The 25,169-nt window shown below is 40.6% G+C and overlaps 1 protein-coding gene across 1 annotated transcript in view; it reads left to right on the plus strand.

The window, feature by feature from the left end:
• LOC309415247 (transmembrane protein 161B-like) overlaps nt 1-19,254 on the plus strand; it is a gene marked incomplete at its 3' end in the record, with an annotated part of 49,650 nt that extends 30,396 nt beyond the window's left edge. Inside the window, exons 5-11 of the mRNA XM_082012712.1 lie at nt 1,561-1,712; nt 2,292-2,352; nt 9,335-9,475; nt 12,246-12,359; nt 14,987-15,161; nt 17,679-17,775; nt 18,977-19,254. Of these exons, the coding sequence (XP_081868838.1) occupies nt 1,561-1,712; nt 2,292-2,352; nt 9,335-9,475; nt 12,246-12,359; nt 14,987-15,161; nt 17,679-17,775; nt 18,977-19,254 (1,018 nt within the window). The remainder of the gene's footprint in view (nt 1-1,560; nt 1,713-2,291; nt 2,353-9,334; nt 9,476-12,245; nt 12,360-14,986; nt 15,162-17,678; nt 17,776-18,976) is intronic.
• Nucleotides 19,255-25,169: the final 5,915 nt, after the last annotated feature.

Genomic DNA, 25,169 nt, shown 5'->3' on the forward strand with positions numbered 1-25,169 from the left:
GATAATACTAAATGTGCTGTTAGTTGATTACCTTTGATCATTGAGAAATCTTGAACACATACACACAAAAGTAGAGAAACACAAGTTTCATCTTTTCATATGTATTTTTCTTAGTAAATAGTCACATAATCATCTAAGCAACAATCCCATGCCACTGGTCACTATTTCTTATAAAGCAGGTCTATGCTTCCTGTGAGGAGAAGTTTTCATATTTAAGAAATTTTATCCCATTATTGATAGAAGTGCTTCTTGGGGCATCCCATTCCCTGCTGTTTGTATGTATACCGTGTTTCCTGCCCTCCCTCACCAAAACCAGCACAAAGTTACTTTATCTGGTGTTTGAATATTTCTAAGTGACAGAGAGAATCTTTTGGTGTTTTTAAAGCAAAAAATCTATTTTGTGTTTTCTGACATTTATTTATATATATAAAAATTCTTACAGCTTCTCTGCTCTTAAGCAAAGAGTTACGTTTTTGCTGCTTCCACTAATCATGATATCCTGAAAACTAAGAAAAGGAAATCTAATTGAAAGGATACAGATTTTGTAAAACTACCTGGAAGCTTTTGTAAGACTACTTGAGAAAGCTCAGCAGACATTTGAGAGAACAGTTTTTGCATTAAATGCTTATTGTATGGGGTTTTCTGTTTGTTTCTAAAGGACAACAAATCTCTCTGTTCTCACCTCCTCTTCTAAAATGTCTTGCCTTTAATCAAGGAGGGAAGAAAAAAATCAATGTTTATGTTTTTCTTCAGAAAAAAGGAGAGACTTATGTGAGGAGGAACACCTTTTTCTCCCTTTTCTACCTTTTTCTCCCCAAAGGAACAAAACACCGTGTATGTTATATATACAGTATACATATATATGTACTATATATATGTATTTGTATGGATGGATGTATGCATGTGTACAAACATGCATTCACATATAGTTAAGTCAAGACTGAGGGTGTGTTTTAACTGAGATTATTTCAGCAACAAACATGCAGTGACTTGAATGGTTCTATATTTTTGCCTTTGAATTCTGGATTTTTGTAGTGAAGAATCTTGAATACACCCACTTGGGATTGTGCATTCTGACAGAACATGTATAACTCCACTGTAGTTAAAAAATTATTTATTCACTTTGCTGCATTTGCTGTTGTGTAGTTTGATGGAATATTTTTCATCTAGCTTGATATTTTACATTGAAGATACAATTGTCTTTTTTTTGGTTTGCTATAACTTCTGTACATTCTTACAAGTATGTAATTGGTTTAATTATTCTTAGGTTGATAGTGAATACCATTGCATTTGGCTATCAATAAGCCTAAATGAAAACAAAATTATATTCCAGAATAGTGCGTTCCTAGCTACCCATTACGTAATTGTGTACCTGTGCTTATTAAACTCCCACAATACTGTAAAGCATAATTAACCTCAAATTGGCCAAATACATATTACTTTTTAAAGTATTTGCACATCTTAGAACAGTCTTAGTGTAGATAACCAAAATACAGCTTTATAATTCATAAATATAGTTATTTTACAAACTTGATTTTCCTTGACGCTTTTCTTGTATAGTAAGATACTGTTTTCATTGACCATGCATTATTTCATAGTAGAGGATGGAGGTGAAAGATCAGTCTGTGTCACCTTTGGCTGCTTCTTCTTTGTGAAAGCAATGGCAATCCTGATTGTGACAGAAAGCTATCTAGAGTTTGGACTCGAAACAGGTAACTCCTTTCTTCAGGGTTTGCAACAGCTCTAGTGATTACATTACTTGAAAAATTAGTTTTAAGCATTTTAGGTGGTTTTGCGAATATCTGTATTTAAATGAACTATATGTAATACACTTTTAGGTAATCTTGTTTTGCAATGTCGATTCTGACGGATATCCTGTATATTTTCCTTGCTTTGTTTAAATAGTGTAGTTTTTACCTGGGTTGTTTGCTTTGCTAATTATATTTACTTTACAGTTTTATTTTTAACCTATTTTGCCTTGCATAGTAAAGTGAAGGTCCTCTACTGAAAAAAAAGTTACTTACCTTCCTAAAACTGTTTTATTCATGTCCATGAAATGTACAAATATCAGAGATGTTTTCAAAGACTGTGTTAATAACTGGGTTTTATTGCATTGTGGCATACTAATTAGCACATGGAAGATCTATGCTAGACATAATTTAATAATAACAATAATAATAATGCTAGACGAAATTTGTTTAAAATATGCCCTGTTACCTAGCATTTTATTTCAAAAAAAGAGATTTTATATTTGTACTGTGATAAAATACATATAATTTATGTCTCTGCAGGATTCTCGAATTTTTCAGAAAGTGCTATGCAGTTTCTTGAAAAGCAGGGTTTGGAATCACAGTAAGTTTCTGGAAATACATTGGACTTCATTATGTTGCATTTATATCTGAACCACTTGGATTTTCTTAGCAAACATTTGTCTTGCATGCTTTGCTCTTATACGCACTTATAATCTATGTATTAATGGGAAGAGGTGAATTAATGGAGGGGAGCTGCTCCGGAGCCGGCCCGACCGCAGCGCAGCGGCAGATCTTGGCGCACGGGGGTTTCCTGAGGCAGGGAAACGCCAGGGCAGTGGAGAGACCCGCCAGGAGCCGGCAGCTCTCGCGGGAGACGCTGACGAGGCCTGGGCGTTGCCAGAGCAACGGCGGCCTACCCCCACAGCTATAAAAAACATCTAGGGAGCGCTAACGACCAGGAGCGCTGCGAACAGACTGTGGTGTGTCAGTTCGTGCGGAAGAGCGCGCAGGGAGGGCATAGTGGCCCCACCAGCTCAAGAGGTGAGTTCATTTGGTGGTCATCACCCTCTCAGAAGGAGCTTACCTATGGTATCCAGCTGGCGGAAAGCCATATCTTCTGCACTTGCCAGAATGGATGTGGCAACCCAGCAAGAGCTCACACAGAAACAAGTAGCCATCCAGGTCTTGGGCTGCAGGGAGTGCCAGAGCCTCTCACTGGTAACCGATGGCAGTAGTGAGAACAGCTGTATGAAGTGTGACCAGGTGGATGATCTGCTCACCCTGGTGGCAGAGTATGAGAGGAATTAGAAAGGTTAAGGAGCATCAGGGAGTCTGAGAAAGAAATGGACTTGTAGAACCATGTTCTGCCCTCCCTGAAACAGAAGCAGGAACAGCCACCAAAAACCCAAGAGGAAAGGGGGTCCTGTATCCTCCCCCTGCCAGGCTGAAGGCAGTAGCTTAAAGGAAAGGAGTAAATGGAGGCAAGTTCGTGCTCAGGGTGGCAGGCGAACCCCCTCCTTGCCCATCTTGCCTCCCCGGGGTGCCTCTGTACATCAATGTGGCACTTTGGGACATGGTTTAGTGGGCATGGTGGTGTTGGGTTGATGGTTGGACTTGATGATCTTAAAGGTCTTTTCCAACCTTAATAATTCTATGAGGCTCTGGGTGTGGAAGGACAGTCCATGGATGATGGTCCAGACACACTGTGTCCTGGTTTCAGCCAGGATAGAGTTGATTTTCTTCACAGAAGCTAGCGTGAGGCTATGCTTTGGATTTCGGATGAGAAAATGTTGATAAGGTGCTGATGTTTTGAGTTGTTGCTAAGTAGTCAAGGCCAGTCCAGCTTCTTGTGCTGGCCTGCTAGCAAGAAGGCTGGGGGTGCATGGGAAGCTGGGAGGGGACACAGCCAGGACAGCTGACCCAGGCTGGTCAAAGAGATATTCCCTACCATACAACATCATGCCCAGTACATAAACTGGAGCTAGCCGGGGGGCGGGAATCGCTGCTCGGGGACAGGCTATCGATCACCAGGTGGTGAGCAATTGCTGTATTGGGCATCACTTGTTCTTGTACATTCCTTTTTTGGTATTATTATTGTCGTTATCATCGTTGTTTCTTTCTCTCTTGCTGTCCTATTAATCTGTTTTTATCTCAACCCACGGGTTTTTCCCAATTCTCTCCCCCATCCCACTGGGGGAGGGGGGAGTGAGCGAGCAGCTGCATGGTGCTTAGTTGCCAGCTGGGGCTAAACCATGACAACTGGAAGTGTTGCTATGGTCAGAAAGACATACCCCCTGCATCATGACCACCCCCATGAGGAAGAAAAAATGGGTTCTAGTTGTATGTGACCCCTTTCTGAGGGGAGCCGAAGGTCCAATATGCCAGACAGACCCTTCTATTAGGGAGGTCTGCTGCCTCCCTGGGGCGTGGGTTAAGGACATCACTAGGAAACTTCCTAGCCTGGTGTGGCCCTTGGACTATTACCCACTATTGCTGTTCCATGTGGATAGAGATGAAGCTGCAACTCGTAGTCCAAGAGCAATCAAAAGAGACTTCAGGGCCTTGGGATGGTTGGTAAGGGAATCTGGAGCACAGGTTATTTTTTCCTTCCTCCTTCCAGTTGCGGGCAGCAACATAAGAAGAAACAGACAGGACCAGTCTATTGATACATGGCTCCATGACTGGTGTCCCTGCCACAGCTTTGGGGTTTTTTGATAATGGGATAGCCTACATGGTACCTGGCTTGCTGACATCAGATGGGATTCATCTTTCTCAAAGGGGGAAGAGGGTCTTCACTTGCAAGCTAGCGGGACTTATTGACAGGGCTGCAAACTAGACTCGAAGGGGCAGGGGAATAATATCAGGCTTACCCACGACAAGCTGTGGGATGACACACGGAGGTTAGAGGGATGGGGTGCTAGAAAGGCCCCTCAGCCTGTTGTACTAGAGAAAGATCTCAAAGGACTAAAGGGGATTCCTCTAAGAAGGTGACATGGCTGACAGCTGAAGTGCCTCTACATGAATGCATGCAGCATGGGCAACAAACAGGAGCAGTTGGAAGCTACCATGCTGCTAGAAAGCTATGACCTGGCTGCCATTGCTGAAACTTGGTGGGACGAATCGCACGACTGGAGTGTGGCTATTGATGGCTATAGGCTGTTCAGAAGGGACAGGCGAGGAAGGAAGTGCATCAAGAAATGGATAGAGTGTGAAGAGTTGTCCCTGAAGAGTAGCCATGAGCAGGTTGAAAGCTTATGAGTAAGAATCAGGGATGGAGGCAACAAAGGAAACCTTGTGGTTGGTGTCTACTACAGGCTGCCTGATCAAGGGCAGTCTATTGATGAAGCCTTCCTACTCTAGCTACAGGAGGCATCATGCTTGCAGGCTCTCGTCCTGCTGGGGGGCTTCAACCACCCTGACATCTGCTAGAGAAGTAGCACAGTGAGCTGTAGGCATTCCAGGAGACTCCTGGAGTGCATGGAGGATAACTTCCTTTGCCAGGTAATAGACAACTGTCGTGGTTTAACCCCAGCCAGCAACTAAGCACCATGCAGCCTCTCGCTCACTACCCCACGGTGGGATGGGGGAGAGAATGGGAAGAGTAAAAGTGAGGAAAGTCATGGTTTGAGATAAAGACAGTTTAATAGGTAGAGCAAAAGCCGCGCACGCAAGCAGAGCAAAAGAAGGAATTCATTCACCACTCCCCATGGGCAGGCAGGTGTTCAGTCATCTCCAGAGAAGCATAATGGTTTCTTGGGAAGACAGACGCCATCACTCCGAACGTCCTTCCACCCCTTCCTTCTTCCTCGATCCAGCTTTATATACTGAGCATGATGTCATATGGTATGGAATATCTCTTTGGCCAGCCTGGGTCAGCTGTCCTGGCTGTGTCCCCTCCCAGCTTCCCATGCACCCCCTGCCTTCTCACTGTCAGGCTGGCATGAGAAGCTGGACTGTCCTTGATTACTTGGCAGCAACTCAAAGCATCAGCACCTTATCAACATTTTCTCATCCCAGATCCAAAACATAGCCTCACACTAACTTCTATGAAGAAAATTAACTCTAGCCCAGCTGAAACCAGGACAACAGCCCTACCAGAGGGAATGCAGTACTGGATCTGTTGGTCACCAACGCATGTGAGCTAATTGGTGATGTGAAGACTGGAGGCAGCCTGGGCTGCAGTGATCATGCACTGATGGAGCTCGCAGACCTGAGGGCTAGGGGGCAGGCAAAGAGTAAAGTCAGGACCCTGAATTTTAGGAAAGCAAACTTCCAGCTCTTCAAGGAGTTAGTCAGTAGGACCCCCTGGGAAACCGCCCTTGGGGACAAGAGAGCAGAACAGAGCTGGCAGATCTTTAAGGACACTCTCTATAGAGCTCAAGAGCTCTCGAATCACAAGTGCAAGAAATCAGGAAAGGAAGGCAAGAGACCAGCATGGCTGAGTCGAGACCTGCTGGTCAAACTAAAGGGCAAGGAGGAAATGCACAGGCAGTGGAAGCAGGGACAGGTATCCTGGGAAGAGTACAGGGATGCTGCCTGGTTGTGTAGGGATGGAGTCAGGAAGGCCAAGGCACAGCTGGAGCTGAACTTGGCAAGGGAGGCAAAGAATAAGGGCCTCTACAGGTATGTCAGCCAGAAAAGGAAGGTCAAAGCATTCCCCCCATTGATGAGCAAGACTGACAGACTGGTAACAATGGATGAGGAGAAGGCTGATGTACTCAACGACTTCTTTGCCTCAGTCTTCACTGGCAATCTCTCTTCCCATGCCTCTCGAGGGAATGGACTGCAAGACGGGGACTGGGGAAGCAAGGTCTCTCCCACTGTAAGAGAAGATCAGGTTCGAGACCACCTGAGGAACCTGAACATACATAAGTCCATGGGACCTGATGAGATGCATCCCAGTGTTCTGAGGGAATTGGCTGACGTAGTTGCCAAGCCACTCTCCATGATATTTGAAAAGTCATGGCAGTCAGGTGAAGTCCCTGGTGACTGGAAAAAGGGAAACATTGCACCCATCTTTAAAAAAGGTAGCAGAGAGGACCCTGGGAACTACCAACCTGTCAGCCTCACCTCTGTGCCTGGGAAGGTCATGAAACAGATCCTCCTAGAAGCTATGCTAAGGCACATGGAGGACAGGGAGGTGATTCAAGACAGCCAGCATGGCTTCACCAAGGGCAAGTCCTGCCTGACCAACCTAGTGGTCTTCTGTGATGGAGTGACCACAGCAGTGCACAAGGGAAGAGCTACGGATGTCATCTATCTGGACTTCTGTAAGGCCTTTGACACAGTCCCCCACAACATCCTTCTCTCTAAATTGGGGAGATATGGATTTGATGGATGGACTGTTGGGTGGATGAGGAATCGGTTAGACAGTCGCATCCAGACGGTAGTGGTCAAGGGCTCAATGTCCAGATGGAGATCTGTGATGAGTGGTGTCCCTCAGGGGTCCATATTGGGACCAGTACTCTTTAATATCTTCATCAGTGACATAGTGGGATAGAATGCACCCTCAGCAAATTTGCAGATGACACCAAGCTGAGTGGTATGGTTGACACGCCTGAGGGATGGGATGCCATCCAGAGGGACCTGGACAATCTCAAGAAGTCAGCCTATGTGAACCTCACTGAGGTTCAACAAGGCTAAGCGCAGGTTCCTGCACCTGGGTCGGGGCAACCCCTGCTATCAATACAGGCTGGGGGATGAAGGGATTTAGAGCAGCCCTGCCGAGAAGGATGTGGGGATAGTGGTGGATGAAAAGCTGGACATGAGCTGGCAATGTGCGCTTGCAGCCGAGAAGACCGACTGTATCCTGGGCTGCATCCGAAGAAGCATGGCCAGCAGGTCGAGGGAGGTGATTCTGCTCCTCTGCTCCGCTCTGGTGAGACCCCGGGTGGAGTACTGTGTCTAGCTCTGGAGCCCTCAGCACAGGAAAGACATGGACTTGTTGGAGCAGGTCCAGAGGAGGGCCACAAAAATGATCAGAGCGATGGAACACCTCTCCTATGACGAAAGGCTGAGAGAGTTGGGGTTGTTCAGCCTGGAGAAGAGAAGGCTCCAGGGAGACCTGATTGCAGCCTTCCAGTACTTAAAGGGGGCCTATAAGAAAGACGGGGACAGACTTTTTAGCAGGGCCTGTTGCAGTAGGACAAGGGGTAATGGTTTCAAACTAAAAGAGGGTAGATTCAGACTATCTATAAGGAAGAAATTTTTACAGTGAGGGTGGTGAAACACTGGAACACATTGCTCAGAGAGGTGGTAGATGCCCCATCCCTGGAAACATTCAAGGTCAGGTCGGACAGGGCTCTGAGCAACCTCATCTAGTTGAAGAAGTCCCTGCTCATTGCAGGGGGGTTGGACTAGATGACCTTAAAGGTACCTTCCAACACAAAGATTCTGTGATTCTATGAAAATAATCTCTCGCTATTGACAAAGTAACTTAAGATGCATTTGTGTATTCCCTTTTTATTCCAAAATTATTCCGGTACATATAATACAGTTTAAAACTATAGAAGTCTTTCTCATGGTAATTCTTAAACAGTCCCTTCAGCTTTTAAAAGGTTGCTTGAAACAGGAGCTAAGTTTTTATTGCAGTTCCTGTGGTATGCCGGAGGATGAGTGCAAAAGCTGTAGATGGAGCCTGAAATCAAGTTGGAATTAGGAGTAAATTTTGGCTTTCAGTCATGTTTTCAGGCTATAATAGTATTTTCCTATTAGGCAAATACTTTTGCTTGCTACAGTACGTCCAAGTACTGTATAGACTGACAAAGGAATGTTCCATATCTTATGATATTACTTTATATATACAATCACTGTCATAGCCTCTGTATATTGTAAATGGAATTCTGTTATAATCCTTGCCTTAAACACATGATCTAAAATGCTTTTGTGGTGTATGTCATCGCTGTGGGAATACAAATTTGAATTTCTTATTTGGAAATTCTCAAGTATTATGTAAGAATTATAGATTTTTTTTCATTTTTGAGGAACAGAAGTTTCAAATATCTACTAAGAATAATGTGTCATTTATAGATATGGATATTTAATGAGGAAGAAACCCTTCAACTGAATCACATGTGTTTCTTAACCTTTCTTCCCTTTCTTTTTCATTAACTTTTCTGAATTTACTAATTTCTGTATTAATTTTTCTGTTTATGTCCATTTTCTTTTAAACATTCACAGTGCTTTGGCTGTTTACAGCAGTGATTGAGTTGATGGTGTTGGTAGTTTGAATAGCATAACTTAAAAATAAATATTTGCCTTTGACCAGTTAAACTTGTGATGTATCTGTTCTATTGAAAGTGTAATTATTGAATTCATTCTACTAGCTATTTTTATTGCATAACTTGTTAATCACAATATAAAGTTATTCTTTTTTGGTTTTTTTGCTTTGCTAACAAATTTAACATCTTGTAGGAAGTAGCTTAGGTTTTGGTTTTCTTATATTGAAGAGCTTTTTATTCTTTTTGGTAAATAAATAGGTGACTTGTTTTTCATTTTAATTTGATTAAATGTTAGATACTATTGATTTGACAGTAGTTTCTGATTTCCCCCGCTTAATGCTTATTTCCTTTCTTTTCTTTTAGGGGTCCTGTGTCTAAACTAACCTTCAAATTGTTCCTGGCTGTTCTGTGTTCACTTATTGGTGCTTTTTTGACATTCCCTGGCTTGCGACTGGCTCAAATGCATCTGGATGCTCTGAATTTAGCAACAGAAAAAATAACACAGTAAGAGAAAAAATATACACATAGGTATATGCTACTCAGTCTTAAATGTCAGGTTAATGGCTGAAAATAAACAAAGCAAACTATTCCAATAAGAAGGTAGTGACTGAGTAAGACTTCTGTTGCTACCTGCTTTTTTTATCTCCAGCAGACTCATGACCTGCCTCTTTTGTGCTTGACCTGCCCTCTGCCTATCTATTACATTCTTTTTCTCAAAAGTGGAATATGAGTTAAAGAAGCATTCCTTTTATCTCTTCATGTGAGAGATCCACCATGAATGTTTCTACTTCTTGTTTCCTTTCCTTTGTATCTTTTTGGAAAGTCAAATAACTGTCTGGAAGAAGAGGTGCAGTGACAGACTTTTTTTTTTCTAGATGGGCCTTTGTTAATAAGATTAGGTTAAGATACAAAGAAAAAACAGAAAATGAAGAAATAGCTTCAGAAAGGCAGTCAATTTGAAATACATTAAAAGGGAATCTAAAACTCAGTGAAAACTTCTGTTAATAAATATTGAATTTAGAGTACCATATGGGAAGTGCTTTTATGGCTTTAAAATGAAAAGTAAATTAAAATTGTCCTCTTCAGTATTTCAGTATTTCTTACATTGTAATGACCCAGAATATATAATAAGGCTCAGAGGTTAAAGGAACATTTTCTTTTTCAGCTGTTCTTGAGTTTAGAAGTAAAATGTTCTCTTATATTTAACTATTTCTCTTCATCATTCTCTGGTTGAGGGAAGAACGGAAATGTCTCTCGTAGATCATAACCTCTGAATATTTAATGCATGTTAATGACACAAATTCTGCAGTATAGGCCATTGTGATCATTTAGTCTGGCCACTTTCATAAGAGAGACATTAGATTTTCTGATATGTAAATTATTTATGCTCAAACTGAAGTGTATTTTTTTTCCCAAATATACCCTGTTTAAAAGATTAAACTATGTTTAAAAGTGGATCTTTTACTCTTGGTAAATTGTTAACTAATTACTTTGTATTAGACTTGCACTCTCATTGTAGTTGAATGCATCCAATTACAGCTGCAAGCTATTGACTTTTGTTGTATCTGCTATTAAGTTTCAGTCTATGTCTGAAAAGTCACCTCTTAAACTCCTGAGTTTTTAATTTTTATGGCTTTCAATGTTTTAAAATTTCTTGTGCCTTTTCTGTAACTATTCTCTAATTTTCCAACATCTATCTTGATCTGTGGACATGAGATCTTAGAGAGAAATATAAAATCTCTGAAACAGGACTTCATTAATCAAGAACTAAGAGAGTAATTAATAACCACTAGTATGGAGTTATGAAAAAAATAAATCTTGTCTAACTTGATGTTTAGGGGATATTAAATCTGATTATTAAAGATAACACTGTGCAGCACCAAGCAAATTCTTTTTGAAGGTCTACCAATACTTTGACTATTAAACTGTAACAATATAAAAATAACATTAAATGGATTAAAACTTGGTCAGATATCAATGTAGTTAGGTAATGCAATTATAAACAAAGAATCATTGCTGAATGATTGTTTCTAATGGGCTCTGAAAAGATCATTATTTGCCCTTAGTAGTATGTTTTTTGTCAATGAGTAGATCATTACTGACTGTTTGCAGTTGTTTGACAGTGACTGAAGGGGATGTAAACCCCTTCAGTAAACAAGGATGACATATCATTGATACAAAGCTGTTTAATTTGGGTGCAGGGAAAACAATGCCTTTCCATATAGGGTAAATATAAGGTCATACATTTGTAAAAGAAAAAAGGCACAAACCATAATTACAGAATGGGAGACTTATAAGGAGCAGTGACTTAAAATATAGTTGGAGATTAGGCAAATGATGAATTGCCACTTCGGTAATGTGATCAAAATTATTAATGTGAATCTTGCATATATAAATAGGGAATAAGTTTTTTGGATAAAATAGAATTAAAATCATCTGGTGTCAACTTTAATTTCGATTGCCTGTTTAGTTTTCCTTTAGCAGCATCCTTCCCCATATACATTTTGGAGTTCTCTTAATCAATTCGTACCCTCCACATTCACTCCATTTCCAGAGCCTGCTTCAAGAGTCTTTCAGCCTTTCTACCTCTACTCAAATAAACACAAAGTGGTTCTTGCCACTCTGTCACATTCCATTCCACTAATCCAATAGGCTGTCTTAAATAAGTAGAAGCTCATTTCACAAGTTACTGAAATGCTTTGGACTGCTCCTCAAGGTTCCTAAGTAAAAATCTTCATTAAACTGGATGATCTGACCTGTGAAAAGTGTTTCTTCTGGTCTGTATAGATAATAGAAATTAATCTGAGTACATTTTTCATAAAGAAAAAAAAATTCACTAATATAGCAACATATTTTCCATAATTATCCATCTAAGATACTTACCCTCTAGATTAATAACAGTAATGGCTACTACAGTTTGGTATTATGCCATTGTATGGAAATGTTCAACAACTGTCTCTTACTATAGTGTGGTATAATGCATGTAGTTCCTTTGGTTAGTTTGTTTGAATATCTGAAAAACTTTATTCCAAAGAGCACTTTTTTAAACCATAACCAGTGTGATTTCACAGTAAGTAATATTACTGTTTTGTTGAGACTTAAGTCATACTTATAAAAAAAGGGAAGTAATTCTCTTATTTACCTTTCCTCCCCTATTTTAAAATTTGTATTACTCTTCTGTAATCTCTACCCCCAGTTCCAACAGTATGATAACTGTATTTAATAACCCACTCCTTTTTTTTTTTTTTCTTTCTTTCTTTCTTCCCTCTTCCAGAACATTGCTACATATAAACTTCTTGGCTCCTTTACTTATGGTTCTACTGTGGGTAAAACCAATCACTAAGGACTACATTATGAACCCACCTTTGGGCCAAGAGAGCATACCTTTGTAAGATTCCCTTTAAAAATTCTTTCTGGGGTATTGAGGATAAAACCTTAAGTCTACGTAGTGCCCTGTAAAAGTCATAGCAACATGAAAAACTTAAAATTGTGGCTGTGACTAGCATCTATCATGAAAGGTATCATAGAAGTTCCAACTGAGCTGTAAAGGGCTTCTGTTGTTTAGGAAGAATGGTTCCCCAAAGAGCTGCTATCTTCTGGCATCTCTGTGTCAGAGTTCTGTGTTGTTCTTCCTAGGGACAGAATACCATGTAATTTGCCAGCTTCTAATACCTTACATCTTGCTTATTGGTGTAAGAGAGAAGTGATTTCACTGAATACATTTAAGATAGATTGGTATGAGAACTAACCTAAGGTTCTTAGTACTATGAGATTTGTCTTAAAATCTATGTGTAGATGAAGTGCATATGTAATTTGATAGCTAAAATATTTAAAAACATAAAGGAAAAGAATTTTCAGGAAGAATTGTATCTGAAATCAATATTGTATAAGTAGCATAGGTGATTGTCATTGTCACTTTATTAACAGATAATTCAAAATACGATCCAAATAGAGTTGAAACTGATATGATTTGCTGTCACTTTTATTGCTTTGTAGATCTAAAAGATGCTTCTAAGATAACCGTGATCACTGAGCTACTGCATAAAACATTGCAAATATATAATTTTTGTGTTTCCATTTTACTCTTCAGTTAATGAGAGTTGTGCTATAGCATGTATCTAAGGCAGTTGAAGATCTTATCTAGAACAATATATCTCAAAACTTGGAATTATCTGAAAGAGCCTGCTTTTTAGTGTCCTGTCTTCATTACTCAGAATTCAAGCATTTTAAGAGTTGTGCTTGTTTGTAGACAAATGAGTACTAATTTTGATCTAATGCTGTAATAGGGCTACTAAGAAGTAGCAGTATAGTGGGTTGACCTTGGCTAGCCACCAGGTGCCCACCAAGCCACTCTATCACTCCCCTCCTCAACCAGATGGGGGGGAAGAATACAATGAAAGGCTTGTGGGTTGAGATGAAGACAGGGACATCACTCACCAATTACCATCATGGGAAAACCAGACTCTACTTGGGGAAATTAATATATTTCCAATCAACTCACAGTAGGATAATGAGAAATAAGACCAAATCTAAAACACCTTTCCCCCACTCCTCCCTTCTTCCCGGGCTCAACTTCACTCCTGAATTCTCTACCTCCTCCCCCAGAGTGGTGCAAGGGGACAGAGAATGAGGGTTGTGGTCACTTCCTTCTCACACTCTTCCCCTGCTCCAGTGTGGGGTCCCATCCACAAGAGACAATCCTTCATGACCTTCACCAATGTGGGTCCTTCTCACGAGATGCAGTTTTTCATGAACTGCTCCATCATGGGTCCCCTGCGGGGTCACAAGTCCTGCCAGCAAACCTGTTCCAGCATGGGCTCCTCTCCATGGGGCCACAGGTCCTGCCAGGAGTCTGCTCCAGCATGGGCTCTCCACAGAGTCACAGCTTCCTTCAAGGCCTATCCACCTGCTCCAGCCTGGGGTCCTCCATGGGCTGCAGGTGGATATCTGTTCCACTATGGACTTCTATGGGCTGCAGGGGGACAACCTGCCTCACCATGGTCTTTGCCATGGGCTGCAGGGGAATCTGCTCTGGCACCTGGAGCACCTCCTCCTCCCCCTCCTTCACTGACCTTGGTGTCTGCATAGTTGTTTCTATCACATTCTCACTCAGAGCCCACGTTGGAGCAGGTTTGCTGGCAGGACTTGTGACCCCGTGGGGGACCCACACTGAAGCAGTCTGTTCCTGAAGGACTGCACCTGATGGAAGGAACCCAGGCTGTAGCAGTTCGTGAAGAACTGCAGCCTGTGGGAAGGGCTCACTTTGGAGAAGGTCATGGAGGACTGTCTCCCATGGGAGGGACACCCATGCTGGAGCAGGGGAAGAGTGTGAGGAGTCTTCCCCCTGAGGAGGAAGGAGCAGCAGAGACAATGTGTGATGAACTGACCACAACCCCCATTCCCTGTCCCCCTGTGCTGCTCAGGGGGAGGAGGTAGAAAAGGAGTGAAGTTGAGCCCGGGAAGAAGGGAGGGGTGGGGGGAAGGTGTTTTAAAATTTGGTTTTATTTCTTATTACCCTACTCTGTTTTTGATTGGCAGTAAATTATGTTAATTTCCCCAAGTTGAGTCTGTTTTGCCCATGATGGTAATTGCTGAATGATCTCTACCTGTCCTCATCTCAACCCACAAGTTTCTTGTTATATTTTTCTCTCCCCTGTCCAGCTGAGGAGGGGGAGTGACAGAGCAGCTTTGGTGGGCACCTGGCATCCAGCCAGGTTCAACCCACCACATGGAGCCAGCTGCAACTGGCTCTGTCCAACATGGGGGCAGCTTCTGGCATCTTCTCCCAGAAGCCACCCCTGTAGCCCCCTGGCTACCAAAACCTGGCTACCAAAACCTGCCATGTAAACCCAAGGGAGAGAAGTGAATATTACTAGCACATGAGCTCCATAACTGTGGCTTGTGTGTAACTACTTTTGACAATATGCTTAAATATTTATTTATGGATGATACAAACAAATAACTCTTTAGTGGTAGGTGACCTTTGGAAAACAACATTACCCATTTTATCCACAGAATGTCAGAAGATACATTTGACACCATGCGGTTGTGGATTATAATCCTGTTGTGTGCTTTGCGGTTGGCTATGATGCGCAGTCACTTACAGGCCTATCTGAATTTAGCCCAGAAATGCGTGGATCTGATGAAAAAGGAAGCTGGCAGAATAAGTACAACTGATTTACAAAAAATGGTAAGTATAAGGGCACTAAAGTTACATATATTTGGGTGCTCTGTCTGCAAATTTTTTTTCATAGAAAAACATAAATGTCTGGTTTGTTGTCTTCCTTGGCACCAGAACTGAAATTTGAATGAAGCTTCCTAAACCATATCCTTATAAAAATAGCACCATTACAGCAAAATTCTGCAACCCAAAATATGCAAAGATGCATCATTCATATTATTCAGATGCTTTGTCTTAAGTTGTTCCTCTGTTGTTCTAAGAGATCCCATCATGAAGTATTCTTTACTATTATTTACTAGTATTCTTGGCAAGCTTTACATTTATCTTGATGAGTGTTTCTGTTCAGCATGAATTGAACCTGGGGAGTGTATAGGGTAAGTAGTGACTTCTTAGCTATAGCATGGAAAAGTCAGATTTAGATAGAAGGGCAAAATATTGTTACCTAATCCCAACTGTAATCTTTAAATTGGGGCAAAATTTAAGATAGAATGGTTATATGTTGCGATAAAATAAGGCATGTTTAGTTCTGTAAGACCACTCTCAAATGCAGTAGCCTAGATATAAAATCATTTGCCCATTTTGTTACTGTGCAAGTGATAAAAGGGAAAGATTTCCCTGAGGGTGTTTTTTTTTTAAGAGAAGTAATTAAAAAAAAAAGTAGTCAACAAACAGAGGAAATAATAGAATCATAGAATATTTGGGTTAAAAGGGACCTTTTAAGGTCATCTAGTCCAACCCCCCTGCAATGAGCAGGGACAACTTCCACTAGATCAGGTTGCTCAGAGCCCCATCCAACCTGACCTTGAATGTTTCCAGGGATGGGGTATCTATCACCTCTCTGGGCAACCTGTGCCAGTGTTTCACCACCCTCATGGTGAAAAATTTCTTCCTTATATCTAGTCTAAATAGATAGATAGGAATTTGTAAGCTTGATATAGAGTGGTGGTATGTGTTTCCTGCAAAGTGAACTTATTTCTAGTGTTCCACGATAGTGCTGCCTGATAATCTTGTGGAGTCAGGGTATATTCCAGAAGGAATATTGAAGTATGCCATAGGACAAAGCTTCCTCTTTGTTTTTAGATCATCACTACTATAATCTTGTCTTTGTTATTTCAAATATGTAGTTACAAACCAAGTTACTGGCATTGGACTTCAGAAAAAAGGTTAGCAAATACAACTAGCAACAACTGTTTGACAGAACTGTTCTAGTTATGAATGCACAATTTTAGTTTTGGGAGCTTTCATCTTATTGATAAAATAATAATGCCTTCTGTATGTGGTGTTTCCTAAATCCATTTATCCAGTACTTCGAATACCTTCTCTTTAAGAAGCTGAGGGCCACTAAATATAGTCCTATCTGGTTTTACTAGCCATGCCTGCTCTTTTTTTCTTCTGGTGCTTTTGCCAGTGAAGTCTTTCCTATCTGTTTTCCTACAATTAGGAAGGAAAACAAAAAAGTAAAACAAAAAAGTAAAACAAATTACTTTTTTTTATTTGCTCTTTTTATCATATGCCATCAATTATCTTAAAATATTTTGCCTCGTGCTTTTTCTTCTGTCAGTGCTTTACTGTTAGGTTTTTTTTCCTTTTTGATGCTTGATCATCTCAAAGCCCTTTGAGGTTTTATAGCTATTTCCAAAAATGTCAGGGCTGCCTTAATATTTTTTTTTTTTTGCCACCCTGTATTCTGTTCTTTTCTAAAATCCCGTTAACTTTATTTTACTGCTTGCTAGATATTGATTTTATGACTTTTTTTCCTTCTTTGATCTAGCCTTTTAATCTAGCCTTTCCTATTTGATCTAGCCTTTTTGGTCAACAGTTTATGTAAAATATGTAATGTAGCAATCTTGAGAAAGCTGGAACAGATTGGGAGCAGGGGGAGGGATAAATCTGAGTGGTTTTCAATGAAACGTAATGTGTACCTGAAATAAAGATCATTTAAATGCTTTGTTATTGATGAACTGCTAATGAAAATTCCTCTTGTCACTGTTTTTAAAGTACTGGTGTTTTCCATTTGGAGATCTTACAAACATCTCACTTTAGAAAGGGACTGCAATATTAACCAAAGTTTGATCAGGCTTTGGACTGTTTCTACAGTCACAGTACTTCATTTTTGAAATGGGATTTAGTTTGTAAATCACTCAGAATAATCATACATTTAGCTTTGAGATGACTTGCAAAATTCTAGTGTTTTCAGATATGAATATTTGAATTATAGCATTCAGTTTGCATAAGCAAAATTAATCTTGTTTGTGTTAACAGAACCACTACTTCTAACTGTTTTCTTTCAGCAATTCCTCTTGGGATTGTAAGTGTCCTGAAACTAGAATTCATTACAGGGTTCACTTCTTCATGAGGTCTTTTGAAGACAATATTTCACATACCAAAATATGCTATAAAACTTTTGAAATAGCTTTTTTGCATAAGAACTGTTTTTTTATTAATTGCTTGTTTTTCCTAAGCGCATACATAAAGGTTTGCTTTGATCACCCAGAACTCATTAATTACTCTTTTCTGTTTTCCCAGGTGACTCGGGTATTCTATTATCTTTGTGTAATTGCACTGCAGTATGTTGCACCATTGGTAATGGTCCTTCACGCAACTCTGCTTTTGAAAACACTAGGTAGGCAAAATTTGATGAACAAAACTGTGTTCTATTCTATATAGGCCATCTATATTTTCAGTCTACTAAAGAAAATTAGAATCTAGTCCAACTCTCCTGCTCAGTCAGCTATAGCAGGTTGCCCAGGACTCTGTCCAGTTGGGTTTTGAGTATCTCCAAGGAGGGAGAATCCACAAACTCTCTGGGCAACCTGTTCCAGTGTTTGACTTCCCTCACTGTAAAAAAGTGTCGTCTTGTGTGCAGATGGCATTTCATGTGTGTTAATTTGTGCTCATTGCCTCTTGTCACATCAGTGGGCAGGACTGAGAAGAGCCTGGCTCCCTCTTCTTCATTCTCTCCCATCAGGTATTTATATGGAATAATAAGATCCCCCCCCGAGCCTTCTCTTCTCCAGGCTGAACAGTCCCAGCTCTCTCAACCTCTCCTCATATGAAAGATGCTCCAGTCCCTTCATCATCTTTTTGGCCTTGCACTGGAGTCTTTCCAGTATGTCCATGTACTGGGGAACCCAGAACTGGACACAGGACTCCAGGTGTGGCCTCACTAGTACTGACTACAGAGGAAGGCTCACCTCCCTTGACCTGCTGGCAAACAGCTGATAAACAGCTGATAAACAGCTTTCAACATCTTTCAACAATGAGCTGTATAAAGCATTGTTGATTTAACCTTATGAATATCTGTTAATTTCTTTTCAGTATTTCAAACTTCAGTGGACTCTTTGAACAGAAATTGTAAGATGTGGGGTTTATTTCATTATTGGGAGATCTAATGTCACTGGGTTTTTTTTCTTTCTTTTGAGGGATGTCTTTCACAGACTACCATGCAGTGGCAGCATTCATTTTGCCAAATGTGAACAGAAAGAAACAGGCATTGTTAGTCTGTGATTCATTCCATCCTAAAATAGACATCTACATCTTGGTGAGATGAATCACACCCAGCACTGACAGGGTCCCAAGGCAACTGATTCACATGTAAAATTTAGGATGTCAAAAGGTAAGGTGAATCCTATCCTGATAGCTTACTAGTATTATCAGGAAGCCATGTGGATGGACACAGTTAGCATTTACTAATTTATAAGTAAAATTCTGCAATTTTTTTTGTTTGACAAATATATATAAGATGATCTATAGAGTTGCTAGAAATAACAGAACCTAAAATCTAATTCTACAAATATCTTATGTGTTACTCTGTTTTTTAACAGGTAATTATTCTTGGGGCATCTACCCAGAATCTAATACTGACACTGCAGTAGAAAACAATCCGCTTCCCAGTTCAGTTTATTCTGAGTCTCCATCTGTTGATGGAAAGATGAAAGTAACTGTAGTGCAGATAACAATGGCTTTGGCAAGCCTAAAGAATATTTTCCCTCCTCTCCTATTCCGAGGACTTTTGTCTTTCCTCACCTGGTGGATTGCTGCTTGCCTCTTTTCCACAAGCCTCTTTGGGCTTTTCTATCACCAGTACCTGACTGTGGCATAAAGCGATCAACTGAGAAAGCAAGTACGAGGTCAAATTCTAGATACAAACCCAAGTACTCAAGAAGAGATGAAGAAAAAAGCTATATATGAAGAAAAAAACATATCAGCATTTATTCTTAAACACTTATTCTTTGTTCTCAGGGTGAATATTCTTATAATGGTTAAAGTCGCAACTGGATTTGTTACTTTTTGTTACTGAAATGGTAACTAATTGAATTATGGTACTGGGATTGACTGACATTATTGTGTGGCAGGTATTGGTGGACACATTGAAAAGATAACACCTCAGAGTATATTTGTTTCCATAAACAGCAAGCCACCCTCAAAATTTTGTACTTTAAGAATCAAGAGTCAGTGACTGAACTATGTTAGTAGGGTACCAAATATGCTAATGGTGGCTGCCTAGTAAGTAAAATCTTGACACAGCCATACAATGGAACAGTAGGGGGATTTAAAAAAATTGTTGGATAGCTATTGAGCACTTTTCTCCATGAAAAATGAAATAATCCAACAAGGCAAAAGAGATACTGTATATTACAGTAAAGAAAGTTGTATAAAATTTAAACTTAACATAGGAATAGATGTGTGAAGCTGGCAGGTATTGCTGCCTAAATATATGCATGAATGCTTGTGCAGTAAGAAGGGTGTTATAAATATTATTTCAGTCCCTGCAGTCATTTTGAAGTAATGTCCATGTGGGACATTTGGGTCTTTTAAATTTCTTCTTTTCAGATAACTGATAAATTCCTCTGAATTCACAAAATAATTGAAGTAGATTAGTGACACCAATCAATCACTTCAGTTTAATCCTGCTGATTGATGTATCTGTGTAATGTGCATATAAATATATTAAATATTAATCTGAAATCTATTAAATATTGAATCTTTATTTTAAATTGCTGAATGTATGTTACAAGGCAGTGGGACAGGGATATATGTGTATCTAGTAATTTCAAGATCCCTTTTGAAATTAAAATTAATTTTATTGACAGTTCACTTGAAAGGGCTATTTGGTTTTGGTGCCTCTATAAAGGTACTTACCTATATTAAAAAAACCTGTTAATCTTGATGTTTCTGCTCTGTCAGTTCATCATCTTTTTGCCATGTACCTTCTGCATGCATTTGGGATATCTGAGATAATCTTGCATGATTCTAGCAGTTTCATTGCAGTATAGTATTTCAGTGCTACTGGTACTGTAAGCTTTGTTTTTTCACACCACCTTTTTGTAACTAATGGTGACAAACGCTCAACTGTGTGAATTGGCCTAAAGAATACTTGACTTCATAGATTCAGATCTTGAAACATTCCTAGGAAATGTCATTCAGACCAATAGAATGTCAAAATATGACAGGTCCATCAATAGTGGAGCCACTTTGTTAGTTTGAGGTATGTGATTAGTAATGGAATTAATAAGGTCAGCTTTTAAGTTACAGTTAAGTTATAGTTAGATATTCATGGTTAATGTTTCATACAGGAAAATAATAAAACATAGTGCAGTTTCTTGTGAACTTGTCCCAAGAAGCTCATTAGATAGATTAGATGTAACCTATTATTGCCATCTGAAGGATAGAAATGAACTTTAGATACTGGAGACAGCTTCAAAATAATGCTAAGTTACAGAGTTTCTGTTGCCATAGATGATTATTTTGAAAGTTCATAACTGAAAGTGAACTATAGTTAGATAAAACTTAATTCAGCAAAGGTAAATGATTGTGAGCGTGGTTAAGATTCACAGAGCTTTTGATAAGTATGTACACTGTCTTATTCTTCAGAGGTCACACATTAAGACATTAAAATCAATGCTTCTGGCTATTGCTGCTTCATTGTTCCACAGAACTGAATGGTTGACCTTCTGGTCATTTAATCCATTTCATCCTTGCATGAGTCCAGGAGGCTTATTTAAAAACCAAAATATAACAGTAAATGTCTTTGAAATGTGTGGTGACACAGGAACTAGAAGGAGCATATTGCTATAGTGGTGAGCAATGCTTTTTACAGCTACCTGATATATTCAAAAGTGACTTGTAAAGAAAAATAGCAAGCTTCATAGTCCTGTCTTCCACATATATCATGTAAGCTTCAAAGAAGTATCTGCTCACTTGTTCCTTTAAAGCAGCAGGTGGCAAATGCTTTTTTTTTTTTTTCTTGGAGAGCTTTATCAACACTATGAAAAAAAAAAAAAGTAGCTGTCAGAAATAGAAAAGCAGATAAAACCTGACTGAGAGGTTGCTAGTTTTTATTCAGAATTCTTAAATGTTTGTCTTGCCTTTTCCTTACCACTTAATTTCTGAGAATTTTTAGAAGAAAAGATGCCTCTGACAAAGGATCAACATTTCTGTCTCTTTCTGTCTTCCTCCATTTCACCCTCCTTTTCTCACTCTAGTAATGGGACTTGTTATCCTGATGGTTTTTCCTATCTACAGCTTTTTCCCTAAGTTAAGAACTAATGTGTTTAGAATTGACCCAGCTAAATTAGTTCAGGCTTGGGTTTTTAGGGGGTTTTTTCATTGTTTTGGTTTAAATTCATTTGTGAAGGATTAGTTCCTTTAAATAGTTTAAAAAACTTTGAATTCTAGCTGAAATATGAATAAACATGTTATTGGTTGTTTAGGCACTGTACTTCTATTATAGAAGTCTCTTTAGACAAAATATTAGGATAGTGATAAATCCAAGTATTCCAGCACAATTCAAGAAAGTCCAAATATAACACTTTGGCTATTTCTGAGCTTAGAGAAGTTGATTAGGACAAGGAGAAGGGATTGTAACAAGCCCATTCTTCTACTTTGCAGGCAATCTTCTCAGGTAGCACTTGTCCTCTTTTGATACCTTACCAAACTTTAGGATTTCCCCAATGTTGAAGGGACTCTCGTAATTTCAGCTGCAGTTTTTTCTCTTTTTGACTTCTCTTGCATAAGAATCTGACAGAGGTGGTGGAGGAGCCAACGAGGAGAGGTGCGCTGCTGGACCTTGTACTAAGAAACAAGGAAGGACTGGTTGGGGATGTAAAGGTTGGGGGTAGCCTTGGCTCTAGTGATCACGACATGGTGGAGTTCAGTATCGAACGAGGAAGAAGCAGGGCGATAAGCAAGATTGCGACCCTGGACTTCAGGAGGGCTAACTGTCCTCTTCAAAGACCTACTTGGAGGTATGCCATGGGCTAGGACCCTAGAAGGTAGGGGAGCCCAAGAGAGTTGGTTAATATTCAAGCACCACTTCCTCAAAGCTCAAGATCAGTGCATTCCTTTAAGTAAGAAATCAAGTAGAGGAGGCAGGAGACCCCCATGGATGAGCAAGGAACTGTTGGAAAAACTTGTATGGAAGAAAGGAGCTTACAGTAGGTGGAAAAAGGGACTGGTCGCTTGGGAGGACTATAGGAATGTTGTCAGGATATGCAGGGATGCAGCAAGGAAGGCCAAGGCCCTCTTGGAACTAAATCTGGTGAAGGAAGTAAAAGAGAACAAGAAGGGCGGCTTCAAGTATATCAGTGGTAAAAGGCAGACTAGGGAAAATGTGGGACCTTTGGTGAATGAACAGTCTTTACTGCTAAGACTACTCCTCAGGAATCCCAGACCTGGAAATAAGCGAAAAAGCCTGGAGGGAGGAAGACTCTCCACTGGTCGACGAGGTTTGGGTTAGAGATCATTTGGCTGAACTGAACACTCACAAATCCGTGGGCCCTGACGGGATGCACCCACGAGTGCTGAGGGAGCTGGCTGATGTTGTTGCAACGCCTCTCTCCATCATTTTTGAAAAATCATGGAGAACGGGAGAGGTGCCTGAGGACTGGAGGAAAGCCAATGTCACCCCAGCCTTCAAAAAGGGCAAGAAGGAAGAGCCGGGAAATTATAGACCGGTCAGCCTCACCTCCATCCCTGGGAAGGTGATGGAACGGCTCCTTCTGGAGGCCATCTCTAGGCACATGGATGAAAAGAAAGTTATCAGGAGTAGTCAGCATGGATTCACCAAGGGGAGATCGTGCTTGACCAGTCTGATAGCCTTCTATGATGGAGTGACTAGCTGGGTAGATGAAGGGGGAGCAGTGGATGTGGTTTACCTTGACTTCAGTAAGGCTTTTGACACTGTCTCCCATAACATCCTCATAGTGAAGCTCAGGAAGTATGAGTTGGATGAGTGGACTGTGAGATGGATTGAGAATTGTCTAAGCAACAGAGCTCAGAGGGTTGTGGTCAGCGGCGCAGAGTCCAGTTGGAGGCTTGTAGCTAGTGGTGTTCCCCAGGGATCAGTACTGGTTCCAGTTTTGTTCAACATCTTCATCAATGACCTAGATGAAGGGTTGGAATGTACCCTCAGCAAGTTTGCTGATGATACAAAACTGGGAGGAGTGGCTGATACACCAGGAGGCTGTGCTGCCATTCAATGGGATCTGGACCGACTGGAGAGTTGGGCGGAGGGGAACCTCATGAAACTTAACAAGGACAAGTGTAGAGTTCTGCACCTGGGGAGGAACAACCCCATGCACCAGTACAGGTTAGGGGTTGACCTTCTGGAAAGCAGCTCCATGGAGAAGGACCTTGGAGTCCTGGTAGACCTTAAGTTATCCATGGGACAGCAATGTGCCCTGGTGGCCAAGAGGGCCAATGGTATCCTGGGGTGCATTAAGAAGAGCGTGACCAGCAGGTCGAGAGAGGTTATCCTCCCCCTCTACTCTGCGCTGGTGAGGCCTCATCTGGAGTATTGTGTCCAGTTCTGGGCTCCCCAGTTCAAGAGAGACAGGGAACTTTTGGAGAGAGTCCAACGGAGGGCTACGAGGATGATTAAGGGCCTGGAACATCTCTCGTATGAGGAAAGGCTGAGAGACCTGGGGCAGTTTAGTCTGGAGAAGAGAAGGCTGAGAGGGGACCTTATCAATATCTATAAATATCTGCAGGGTGGCTGTCAGGAGGATGGAGCCAGTCTCTTTTCAGTAGTGCCCAGTGATAGGACAAGGGGCAATGGGCATAAACTGCAGCACAGGAAGTTCCACCTCAACATGAGGAAAAACTTCTTTACTGTGAGGGTGACGGAGCACTGGAACAGGCTGCCCAGAGAGGTTGTGGAGTCTTCTTCTCTGGAGACCTTCAAAACCCTACTGGATGCATTCCTGTGCAACCTGCCCTAGGTGATCCTGCCTTGGCAGGGTGGTTGGACCAGATGATCTTCAGAGGTCCCTTCCAACCCTTACCATTCTGTGAATCAACAAGTAAAGTATCAAGAAAAACAGGTAGTATCAGTGCAAGAGAACATCTTGTACAGAAGGCCGTGCTTTAGAAAATTCAGTTCAATGGCAGTTGTTCTTCAGCTTCTTTTAGTCACAAATACTGGAAGACATGTGAGCAGAGATGCATGTTTCCCTGGATAATAAAGTCAGACTCACATATGAACAAAAATGCCATCAAAATACATCAATATTGCAATTAGCTAGCATAACTTCAGTGTATATGTAATATGGTTAGTTAGTACAGAAATTCCAACTAACCTCAAAGGAACAATTTAAAGTTTTGCACTTTGTCACAGTAACTACAGCTAACTGGTAATAGAGGTCTTGGATTTAATGCATAGAAAATATAAAAGTATCAAATCCTGAAACCTATTATTTAAGTCTCATAGAAATGTTGGAAGGCTCTACAAGACAGGCTTTATAACTATTTATTCTGCAAGGACCCTGTTTTCCATTTGAACATTAACTCGTTTTTCCTGATAAGTTTTTGAACGGTTTTGAAATGCTATCCTTCATGTTTTGGAATATGATGCAATTTGTGCATTTATTTGTTATCCAGAAAAACTCTTAATTTAACCCACATTTAATTTTGTCCCTACAAAGTTACTAGAATGTTTTGCCTAAGATTGAAGAATTAAGCACACAGTGAAAATAGAAAATGTTGAATGAAAATGAGGCCCCAAAAACTGTGTGTTCT

Source organism: Phaethon aethereus (assembly GCF_964289735.1).
Source record: "Phaethon aethereus genome assembly, chromosome: W".
NCBI lineage: Eukaryota > Metazoa > Chordata > Aves > Phaethontiformes > Phaethontidae > Phaethon > Phaethon aethereus.